This window comes from Gossypium hirsutum, chromosome D10, assembly GCF_007990345.1.
Source record: "Gossypium hirsutum isolate 1008001.06 chromosome D10, Gossypium_hirsutum_v2.1, whole genome shotgun sequence".
Classification (NCBI taxonomy): domain Eukaryota; kingdom Viridiplantae; phylum Streptophyta; class Magnoliopsida; order Malvales; family Malvaceae; genus Gossypium; species Gossypium hirsutum.
Window position 1 is genome coordinate 11662816 of NC_053446.1, and position 12090 is coordinate 11674905.

At 34.3% G+C, this 12090-nt stretch overlaps 1 protein-coding gene and 1 long non-coding RNA gene across 3 annotated transcripts; one reads left to right on the plus strand and one right to left on the minus strand.

Moving 5' to 3' along the window:
* Window positions 1-215: 215 nt before the first annotated feature.
* LOC107914542 (uncharacterized) lies at window positions 216-1346 on the plus strand. Of its 2 annotated transcripts, XR_005919672.1 has the most exons (4): window positions 216-311; window positions 630-759; window positions 858-939; window positions 1022-1346. It is a non-coding gene; the product is annotated as an uncharacterized lncRNA (long non-coding RNA). The 2 variants fall into 2 exon arrangements; XR_005919671.1 differs by lacking the exon at window positions 216-311 and having other exon boundaries at window positions 547-759.
* Window positions 1347-1981: 635 nt separating this feature from the next.
* On the minus strand, window positions 1982-3442 carry LOC121222024 (uncharacterized). The gene is made up of 2 exons (XM_041101909.1): window positions 2971-3442; window positions 1982-2691 (listed from the first exon to the last, which is right to left on the minus strand). Exons 1-2 carry the CDS (start codon window positions 3440-3442, stop codon window positions 1982-1984), a joined length of 1182 nt encoding a protein of 393 aa, XP_040957843.1.
* Between the last annotated feature and the right edge of the window lie 8648 nt (window positions 3443-12090).

A 12090-nucleotide genomic window follows, 5' to 3' on the forward strand; every position in this document is an offset into this window, starting at 1 on the left:
ATACCATCTATTTCTTCTTTTCAATTCCAATGCCCAGCCATATCCATCCCGTTCAATAGAATAAAAAAAATAAAAAAAAATAAATGCAACTAATCTTACCCTATCCAGTCAAATCAAGAATAGCTGGATACCATTAAATTCTTCTTTTCATTTCCAATGCCCAGCATAATGAATAGCAGGCTTTCAATAAAAATAAAACGTTTTCTCTGCTACTCTTCATTCCAGAAAACTCTTCTCTTCCTTCAGTCTGGCGGTTTTGGCCAAAGGTTTCCTACCGCTCTCCGAACCATCACAGGAACTTCCTTCTCCAGGTAAAAGCATTCATTTCTTCTCAGGGCCTCCTTTGCTATAGTGTGTGCGTAAATGTTTTTTGCCTTTTGGATGAAACTGAACTCAATCTCTTGAAAACTGTTGCAATGAGTCTGAATATCTCTGGTAATTGCTCCAATGACCGATTTGTCTGTATTTTTGCTTTTACATTTCTTTATAATGGTTCTCGAATCCCCCATAACATCTATTCTATTAACTCCTAGTCTAATCCCTAGTTTTATTGCATGTAATCCTGCATATGCCTCTGCTGTAAATGGATTTGCTACGTTTGAATGAGTAACTGCTTGTGTTGCAAGTAGTACCCCTTCCTCGTTCCATGCTATTAAACCCGATGCCGATCTGAAATCCTGACTGTTGAAGGCTGCATCAAAATGAATAATGGTCCTACCGCTTCTGGACACCTGTTGAGAAAACTCATGAGACAAAAGAGTAATTTTTCCTTCCTTTGTAACTGCAAGTTCTGTAATATAATCGCTGATCTTCCTAACGATTTCTGATCATGACATATTCTTTCTTTCATAAACGAGCTGGTTTCTACTGAACCATATGAACCAGAGGCTACAACAGAAGAGTCGAAGTTGTTCATCAGTTCCTCTAGCAAAGACCCATGTAAGCCAACCCCATATATTATCATTATTCTGACTCAGTAGCCATGAAAGATTCAACTGATTCCAAACTTCTATCGATGTAGGGCATTTTTGGAAGATATGGTAGCTATTCTCTTCATCACATCCGCATCTAGGACACTGGGAATTCCTAACAACCCTTTTGATTTTGAGGTTGCTAAAAGTTGGGATAAAGTTCCAAGAGATCCTCCATACTGTCATTTGAATTTTTGAGGGAATATGTAATTTCCATAATTTAGTATAGAAAATTTTTTCCTCGGTATGTAACATTAATCCATTAGGATCAAGGTTAGTCTGCTGTAATAGTTTATAAGCACTCCTTACGGAGAACTCCCCTGTCGGTTCTCCTCTCCATACTTGAAAGTCCTCTTGTACTGTCTCGCTAGTGGGATCTGCAAAATTTTCTCCGCAATGACCGGTTGGAAGGTATTTCTAATCAACTCTATTTTCCAACTCCTACTATTTGAATCAATTAAATCAGAGACTAATTTAATATTATCATTTCCATCCTGAATCGGTATTCTGTCTGCTTCGATCCCTGGTATCCACAAATCAATCCAGATGGAAATTTGATCACCTCTCCCCACCCTCCATCCACGTCCTCTTTCAAGGAGTCCTTTCGCAGCCCAAATGCTCTTCCAGGTAAATGAAGGTAAATTCCTCAACCGAGCTTCGTAGAAATGAGAATTAGGAAAATATTTTGCTTTCAAAACTCGGGCCAATAATGAATCCGGATAATTAATAAGACGCCACCCCTGCTTCGCTAATAACGCAATATTAAACTGTGCAAAATTACGAAAACCGAGACCTCCATCTTCTTTAAGTAAACAAATATTCTTCCAAGTGCACCAATGAATACTTTTTTTATTTTGTCTCTTTCGCCACCAGAAATTGGCTATAATTTTATCCAGATTTGTACAAAGAGTCCTAGGGAGTAAAAAACAAGCCATTGAGTAATTTGGGATAGCTTGGAAAACTGCTTTTATAAACACTTCCTTACCACCTTGAGAGAGAAACCTGACACTTCAGTTGTCGATTTTTTGCTTTAGCCTATCCTTCAGAATTTGAAAAGACGATCTCTTTCTTCTCCCCACCATACTAGGAAGCCCTAAATACCTTTCCAAATCATTTGCTCTTCTGACTCCAAGGATCTGTGAAACAGCCTCCCTTTCTCTATCTTTTGTGTTTGTACTGAAGAAAACCATCGATTTATCAAAATTCACACATTGCCCGGAACTCACCTCATAATCTTTCAAAATCTGTTTTAATGAATGTGCACCCCCTTCAGTAGCTTCTGCAAATAAAATACAGTCATCTGCAAACAGTAAGTGAGTTATAGCTGGCCCATGTCTACTTGCTTTAACACCTTTAAGAACATTATCTCCTTCTGCAAGCCTCATTAAACTTGAGATTCCCTCCTCACAAAAGAGAAATAAGAAAGGGCTTAGAGGATCCCCTTGTCTGAGACCTCTAGTCGGAAGAAACGTTCGTCCAGTATTTCTATTACAAATCACAGAATACGAGACCGAAGATACACACTTCAATACTAACTCGACCCATCCTGGATCAAAGCCCATTTTTTCCATCACCCCTTCCACAAAGCCCCATTCAACTCTATCGTAAGCCTTACTCATGTCCAATTTAACAACCATGAATCCTTTTTTTCCCAACCTCTTGAGTTTTAAGGTGTGAAGAATTTCATAAGCAAGGAGCACGTTATCAGAAATCAACCTTCCTGGAACAAAAGCACTCTGTGCTAAATCGATACATTTATGAATTACCCCCCGAAGTCTATTTGCAATGACTTTAGCAATTAGTTTATAGATCGCATTACATAAGCTAATAGGTCTAAACTGAGTCATGCTTGAGGGATTTTGGGTTTTTGGGATGAGCACAATGTTTGTTTTGTTAATTGAGCGTAATTTCATACCTTCGTTTAATCTTTGGAGGCAAAACTTGGAGACGTCATCACCAATGATTGGCTAGCATTTTTGATAAAACAAGGCTGGAAAACCATCCTCACTTGGAGCTTTCGTCGGTCCTATTTTTGAAAGGGCTTTCCATATCTCTTCCTTCGTGTACCTTGCCTTCAGTTTAGTGTTATCTTCCTCAGAAATACATCTATCAATACCTAATAGAATTTTCTCATAGCAATTTCGTCCTCCTGTTGAAAATAACTTTAAAAAATATGAGCTAGCAATCGCCTCCATCTCCCTACAATCCTCTGTCTCCCTTCCATCATCAAATTTCAACCTCTGGATCCTATTATACTTCCTTCTTTGAGACGCTTGTTTGTGAAAGAAAGCTGTATTTCTGTCTCCATATTTCAGCCAGTTAATTCGGGCCCTTTGCTCCCAGTATCTTTCATCCTTGTCAATCTCAAAGTTCAGGTGGAGTTTTGTATCAATAATCTCTGCCAGGTTCTCATCATTTCTTTCTGATTCAAGTAAAACTTCCAGTCTTGAAGTTAAAACCTCTTTATTCATCTTCCTACTTTGCTGGATCAATGCTCCCCACCTTTATAACCCCCTTTTTAAGTTTTCCAGCCTGTATAAAAAATCTCCTGTGGAATTTTCCCAAATGCATTTGATTTCATTGAAGAATGTCTCCTCTAAAACCCACCAAGCTTCGAATTTGAAATTCTTTTCTGTCACCCTTTTAACTCTGAAATTCATGTCAATAAGAAGTGGACAATGATCAGAAAATGAATGTGGGAGATGTTGTATTAGGGAATAAATTATGCCATTGCTCCGTTGCCACTCCTCTATCAAGTCTTTCTTGTATGTTTGTTTCTAGCAGGTTACCCCTCTCCCACGTGAACCAGTTCCCTGAATAACCCAAGTCCATCAGATTACAATCATCTAAAACCTTTCGAAAAGCTTCCATCCTTCTTTCCTCTCTAGGTATTCCACCTTTCTTCTCAAAACCGTATAAGATTTCATTAAAATCCCCACAAACCATCCATGGAAAATCACCCTGAGTACTAAGTTGACGCAACAAATTCCAAGATTCTTCTCTTTCGCCTGAATAAGGAGATCCATAGAAACCTGTAAGTCTCCACTTTCCCCCATCTCCTTCGTCAACAATCACACCAATATGACGATTTGAGAAGCTTTGAAGCACAATATTAACATTCCCTTTCCAAGCAAGACAGAGTCCTCCTCTAGACCCCACCGACTCTACTTCAATTCCACATTGAAAACCACAACTTCCTCTTATTTTTTCCATCCTTTTCTTGTTTATTTTAGTCTCTATCAAAAAAACCACCTGGGGATTTTGAAGCTTCAAAAAATATCAAAGCCGACGAACTGTTCGAGGATTCCCCAAACCTCGAACATTCCAACTTAAGATTTTCATTGCGACCGGCCGACATGCCTCTTGGCAGCCGCCGATAAAGAATGATTGCCGTCAGGAAACCTCCTGATTCTCCCTTCCGTAACACTCATTTCTTCGATATCCTCCCTCACTCTTTTTTTCCCCTCCTCCCCAATAATCAACTCATTCTCCAAATCATGTTCCATAGCTGTTTGACTTTCAGCAAATAGAGCTCTTTTCCTTTCTGGTTGAAAAGAGAGCCTGTTACCTTCCAGATTAAAACCTAGAATAGGATCAACAATTCCCTCGAATTTTTTTACACATCCCCAAACTCTGTTTCCCCTAAATGCACCCCTTTTAATCGTTCCCCCTTCAGATCCTCCTTCCTCCCTTAACCAGACACTATTCATTGCTTGGGCTCTTCTGGACTGTGCTCGCAAGGACAAATCCCATCCCAATTCATTAACTTCAACTCCAGCCTCCATTTTAGCTTCACAAAAGGAATCATTGTGGCCTAAACGGCCACAGTAGAAGCAAAAGAGAGTAAGTCTTTCGTATTGAAATCTAACATATGAGCATTTGTTTTGGAACATAACCTGTTTTTTCCTTTTTAGCGGTCGTCGAATATCAACTTGAACCCTAATTCGCATAAAGTTCATATTTTCTTTCCCCAAACAGGAGCCATCATAATCTTGAAAATTTCCAATAAAATTTCCTAATTGCATAGCCAAATTCTCGAAATAAAACCCAATGGGAACACCATGAACTTGAACCCAGAACGGTGAAGAAATCAGTGGAACTCTCAGAGGGTCTTCCCCTCTTTTCAGCTTGTGCAGAATCAGTAAATGATTATTAAATGTCCAAGGAGCACCATTAATAACTCTTTCCATATCTATAATATGAAAAAATTTAAATAAGTACCTCTTCTCTCCTAGATCCCTAATTTGAACACCTCTAACAGGATGCCATAAATTTGCCATGGTGCTTTTCATTCTTGGATAATGTATGATACTGGCTGTAAGAAAACAACCAACCAGACTAAGAAATTCTTCCTCATTCACCGGATCTGAATCGTTTTGTACTTGCAGGATCTCTTCTTCTTCTTCATCAGGGGATAGACCAGCAAAATCTGACTCCATAGACGCAGGTTAAAATAGTGGAAAGAGGAAAAAAAATTCTGTTCAAAATCTCTAAATCAGGGTAGGTGCTGCTGAAAACGAGAGACTCAAGAAAAAACCAAAAACCTTGGCAGAGAGGCAGACAAAGACGTGCTAGGGTAGCAGACTATTCTTGTATTTAAATGAAATTTAGATTTAGTGATAACTTAAGTTTTATTAATCCAATTAGCATGGATTTATCTAAAAAGTTAAAGTATTTTCATTTAATTAATAGCTAAAAAGACAATTTCCATTATCACTTTCAATTAAATTTTAATATTTTAACTACTGAAGTAGTTAATAATATTGTTTTTTTGGACGAATAAAAAAATAATATTTCTTTTAGTTTGTTATACGGAATAAAAATATATTATCTCATGAATAAAAAATAACATATATTTTGATAGAGGGCCTTCTGTATAACACAGGATATATAATTTATGTTGCAGTCTGTCAACAAGTAATCCGCTGTAGCACAATGGTTAAAATTCTATTGGTTGAATTTCCGGGTTCAAACCCCGGCAGCGGAATTATTTGTTTTTTTATTTTTGCTGATGTATTATTTTTCAGTTTAATTTATGATTTGGTTTTTGAAGTTTTCTAAAACATATAAATTTTCTTTTATAAAAAAATATAAATATTAAAAATCCTATCACCCATGTATACACGTGGAAACATGGGCAAAACCAAAAAAAAATTTTAGGAGGGCCAAAATTAAATTGTAATTCTTACGAAAGTAAAAACTCAATTTTATCATTTTAATAGCCTATATCTTTATAATTTTTAAATGATTAAATCAAATTTTTATCATTATTAGGGGGTCAAAGTGTAATTTTACCTTTACTAATTTAAAATTTTAAAAAATTCAAAGGGCCTAAATAAAAAATTTTCCATTTTAAGGGGGCAGAGCGCCTGCCAACCCCCTAGTTTCGCCCCTGCGTGGAAATCACGAATTTAAGATATAAATGTCTGTTTAAAAATAATATTCAATAAATAATAAAAACTAATTAATGATAATAGCATGAAATATGTACGATATACAATTGATGAAGTATATATTGTGCATTTTAAAATAAAATATTAATATAATACTTTGGTTTATTGGTAACTTAAAGTTTTATTAATCCAATTATCTTGGGTTCAAAACCCACCACATGCAAATTATATTTATTGGCTTTTAAAAAAAACTAAAATAGCATTGAATAATTTAAATTATTTTAATTACAGAAGGGAATTTCTATAATTTTCTTAACTGAGTTGCTATTAGTTGGTTTTTGATTGACTTATGACACCAAATCAATTAGGGGCTTAAATTATAGTATATATATGTATTATAGACATTACATATTTAGAACATAGATGGTACAATTGTTTATTTTTTAATTAAAAAGATTAAAGTATCCTCAAATAATATAATTTATTTTAAATATGAAATGATATTTTTGTAATTTTTCTAACCGAATTGGTGTCCAGTTGACTCGTGACACAAACTTAGTCAATGATTTTATTAATAGTAAGTGTAGATATACAACTGATAAAGGTACTAAATTGTACATATTGAAATAAAAATGTATAAAATAAATCAAAATGAAGATTTGGTTGAGTGATATATTTAAGCTTTTACCATCCAATTAGTATGGGTTTAAATCTCATCATATGCATATTTTTATTTTTATTGGTTTTTGTTAAAAAATTAAAATAAAATCAATTAATATTTTAATTATGGAAGGATATTTTCATAACCGAGTTGGTGCCTGATTGACTCGTGTCACTAACTTAGTTAGAAGCTTAAATAATAGTATAGATATACAACTTATTGGGATGATAAATTGTGCATATTAAAATTAAAATATATAAAATATATTAGAATGAAGCTTTGGTTAAGAGGTAAATTTAAAGTTTTACCAATTCAAATAGGTGAAAATTCAAATCTTACTATATGTTTTTTTTTGGTTCTTGTTAACATAAAAATACTAAAGTTGTTGGAAAAAAATCTGGTTCGAAAACAGTTTTCTTGTATAGCGAAAAAATAAAAAATTGAAAATCAAGTTGATTTGTGATATTTATAGTAATAAACTTTTTCCCAAAATCACACATATGTTTTGGGCAAGACGAATCCTTATTGTTCTTGGCTTTCAACCGAACAGTCTTGTAACACCTCTAACCCGTATCCGTCACCGAAACAGGGTTACGAAGCATTACCGAAATAAACAAATCAAATACAAACATTTCAAAATATTTAACATTTATGTAAGATATTATTCAATAAGTCTCTTATATGAGTCCTCTAGACCCAAAACATGCATTAGAAACAAGTTGGGACTATATCGGGTACTCAGAAAATTTTTCGCAAAATCTCAAAATTTTTCCAAGGTGCAGGGGTCACATGCCTGTGTGGGCATTCGAAATAGGGCACACGGCCGTGTCCTAGCCCGTGTCCGTACCCGTGTAACTCTTTGACTTGGGTCACACAGCCAAGTCACACGTCCGTGTGCCAGGCCGTGTGTAGGTGCAGGGGTCACATGGCCAAGCCACACGCCTGTGTGCCAGGCCGTGTGATCAATTCTGGGCATTCTGTTTTGAAATTTTTAAGATGCAGGGGACACACGGCCAAGACACACGCCCATGTGCTAGGTCGTGTGTCACACACAGCTGAGACACACGCCCGTGTGGACAAAATAAGGTCATTTCTAAGCCTTATTCCTCACTCAATTTGCCTTGCACCTACATTAACACTTCAACACATTCTCAAGCCAATTCAAAACATTTAAATCAAGCTATAATTAAGTCTTATGTATGACATATCAATTCATAAGTTTAACTATCTAACTTATCAACATTAATCATACATACATATAGGTATATTTTATCCATTATTCCATAACAATCAATCACCATTATGCCTATAAGATTTTCATCATTCATCCATTTCAAACACACATCAACATATTAAGGCCACTTTTTACTTATCAAAACATACCAAATACAAGCCATATCAATGGATATTCTTAACCAAACACATGCATGTCATTCTTGACCACTTTTAGCCTATACATGCCATTATAATCTAATATTTAATTTACTTTTTATACCGAAACAAGTTGATGGATAGTGTGAGGTATCTTTGCCAAGCTTCCAACCCAACGAGCTTCTGAAATACTATAAAATAGGAGAAATAAAATAGAGTAAGCATATTATGCTTAGTAAGTTCGTATAACAGGATATTAACTTATCATTCATTTACATCTAAAATAAGCATACAAATACATCCAAAGCAATTTGGCAATTTGCCTAATCACATATAACCTCAAGAAATATGTTAGTCATGTACTTCATGTAAATATAAAAGAAACAAGGATGAGCTCATCAATATTCAATTTCCACATACATGTATTTGTCACTTCAAGTGTAACACCCCTAACCCGTGTCTGTCGTCGGATTAGGGTTACGAGGCATTACTGATAAAAAAACTCAAAATAGACATTCATTTCAATTCAAGTACCAAATAATATAATCATTTCAATACTATTCAGCTAGTATAATAATAAACCAAACTAACATGTTTTGATACTATAATTCATACTCTACCCAAATTAATATTCAAACATTATAACCAATGAATCATGGCAATCGAATACTTAACTTATAACCAAGTATAATTCATTTCATATATCAATCATATATTAAGACATTCATTCATATAAATCTATTTCATTAAATACTTTCCAAAACCACTATTTATAATTATGCACTTCTTCACATTTTACTAAGTCAAGCCAAACCACATGATTTATTAAACATTAATATATATACGACATTAACAACTTCACATAATGGTCAAGTATGAAATTTGGTTTTACTAAATTATGCACATTTTACCAAAATAATAACTACCAATTTTATACATAAGAGCCAAATCAAATCATATCATAATTACAATACCACTTGACTAATAAATATCCAAAATACCTATTTATCATTTACCAAATTCATAAATCACATATATGGCACATTTTAAACTCAATCATTTAACTTAACAACTTAACCATTAATTACCAAGATCACAAACAAAACATATCATAGGCATGTATAAATATATTTTACCTATTGTTAGCCAAATATAAATACACACCCTTTACCATTTCTAAAATACATATGCATAATCAATCTTTTAACCATATATTCGGTCATAAAATTTATCCTTTTGATAATCCAACCAGTTTCACAACTCGAACCAAAGATAATTGTACCATTTATAACCGTACCTAAATGACCATAAAATAAATTACAATATATGTTCATATTTTACCATCACAAACTGTACTTTAACAATCAATATGCAAGCTGTCACACATACAAAACTTAACTAATGTGAGCATATGTATTATGTCAAAAACACATCATTTACCATTTTCAAACCTTTACACAAGACAAATTATAAATCCAAAATGAGCTACTTTCATGGCCGATTATACATCATCATTAACACTTCTCATTGCCGAATCTTATAACCAACATCACAAACATACTTAACATGAAACATACCTCCAAATTAAGCTTATAACATGACCAAATATATATATATACCAACATTAGTATCATGATCAAGCCATTTTCGCATGGCTATATACATATATACAAATTTCAAAACCAAACATATCAAAACTAGCCTATACATGTCACATAACCAAAAACTCAAAGCTTATATTTACCGAAGCGATAACCAGATAGTGTGATGAGGTCTCCTATGACTTCCAACCCGAGCAAGTCTCCGAAACTCTATAAACATAGAAAAAACACACAGAGTAAGTGTTGAAAGCTTAGTAAGCCATAAGCAAATAAATCATCTCAATGATATTTATAATTCACTTTAACTAGGCCGAATTTAGCAAATCTCAACCATTTCAATCTCATTTATCAATTCAAAATTCAAATTAACTACCATACATCAAAGTCATATTACACATGCTTCATAATTCCACTGTTCGAACCATATATACTCCACATTCAAATATATATCACATTCAGTCATACAAAACACATAACCAACAAATCAAAACATGCTTATTTAACTCTTTCACATATACATAACATATTTAATAATTTAACCTTATCAATAACATTTAGCTAATCATCTTTCAAACCAAACTAGCGTACCTCAAAACCATGTTTCATATTTCATAAATCCCATGTTCGAAACATAGGACCACAATTTCATGGTATTCGAACTCTTGAATATAATTAAGCTTATTTCATTACAATTTTATATAATGAGCATATGTATCACAACATTCATTTATATACATTCATTTCATCCATTGTCATGTATTTCACATATCGTCATTTGAAACATACTCACTTTTCATTCTTGAATATCATATACACTTCATACGTACCTGAATCAGATATACTTTCACATAGTCATTCATTTCTCGATATTGCCCGTTGAACCGTTCGAAATCAATAAGGATACTCGAATAGCTCAGAAGCTCTTACAATGCCAATGTTCTAGACGTGGTCTTACATGTAATCAAATATTGACGCCACTGTCCCAGACAGGGTCTTACACGAAATTGTATACGATGCCGGTGTCCCAGACATGGTCTTTGATAACACTCTAGAATAACGTATTTTTATGTATTAATTATGTATTTATTCTGAGTATGATCCTACTAATTTGAGCTATTTATGATCTTTTATCTTATAGGGACTAAATTTGAGACAAAAGTAAAATTAAGGGCCAAAATCGTGAATTTAGAGATAAAATAGGCCAATGTGCGACACAAGAAAAAAGTTGGTGCCAAAAGTGCAAGCATGGAGGAAACAAGGGTTGAAATGCAAAAAGAAGAGATTTTATTCTATTAGACTCTATTTTAATTATATTAAGATAATTAATATTAAGATAATTATTAAGGATTATTTAATTTTAGGATTTTATTTTATTTATCTTTATTTATCTTCAATTAAATGTATTTATCTTTTGAGAATTTAAGTAGGATTAGACTATCTCCCCTAGCACTATAAATAGGGGGTGAAGTGACTCAAAAGAGATGGATCTTTTTCTGTAAACACTCTCTCCCCAAAAGTCTAGGTTTTTGTTCTTCTCATATTTCCTTACAATAAAATCTCCATTTTTATTTTATTTATTTTCTTTTCCACCACAACCATGAGCCACTAAACCCATCTAGCCGAAGGTTGTCGATATTCCCCAAAAAGGGTTCTTGAGGCTTAGAGTCCGTACTTAGCCTCCTCACTGAGTATTTATCATTTCTCCACACTACGGGGCTGACGCTTCCGTCCATGTCCCTTAAGAAGTAAGCTTTTCAACGTATGCAAAGGCGGCTGCTTTGTATGTTTTGGGAATGTTGCATAGTCGGTTCGTTAGCTTACTGCGTCAGAGGTTGGCGAGCCCAAGAGACAAAATAGTGTGAGATTCGCCATTGAGAAACGTTGATCTAGCATAAGACAATCCCACAGAAGCGATTGTTGGCTAGAGTTAGGTTCCACTAAATCGTAAGTCTAAATCCTTGGAGCTGGTGGTCGTAGGCGTCCTCTTCCACTATAACTGACTTATTCGGTTTGAGAAGGATCATCTAAAAGCCAGTGATTGAACCCAAGGTGGAACGAGACAACTGGAGGCTGGAATCTCCCATAAGAATTTT

Bases quoted from the DNA above. Each gene is read 5' to 3' on its own strand.
- LOC121222024 (XM_041101909.1), bottom strand. From the start codon at position 3,442: ATGAATAAAGAGGTTTTAACTTCAAGACTGGAAGTTTTACTTGAATCA. The intron at 2,692-2,970 runs GTTTTCCAGCCT...CTTTTGTTCCAG, and splicing joins GAAAGCTCCAAGTGAGGATG to GAAGGTTGATTTCTGATAAC.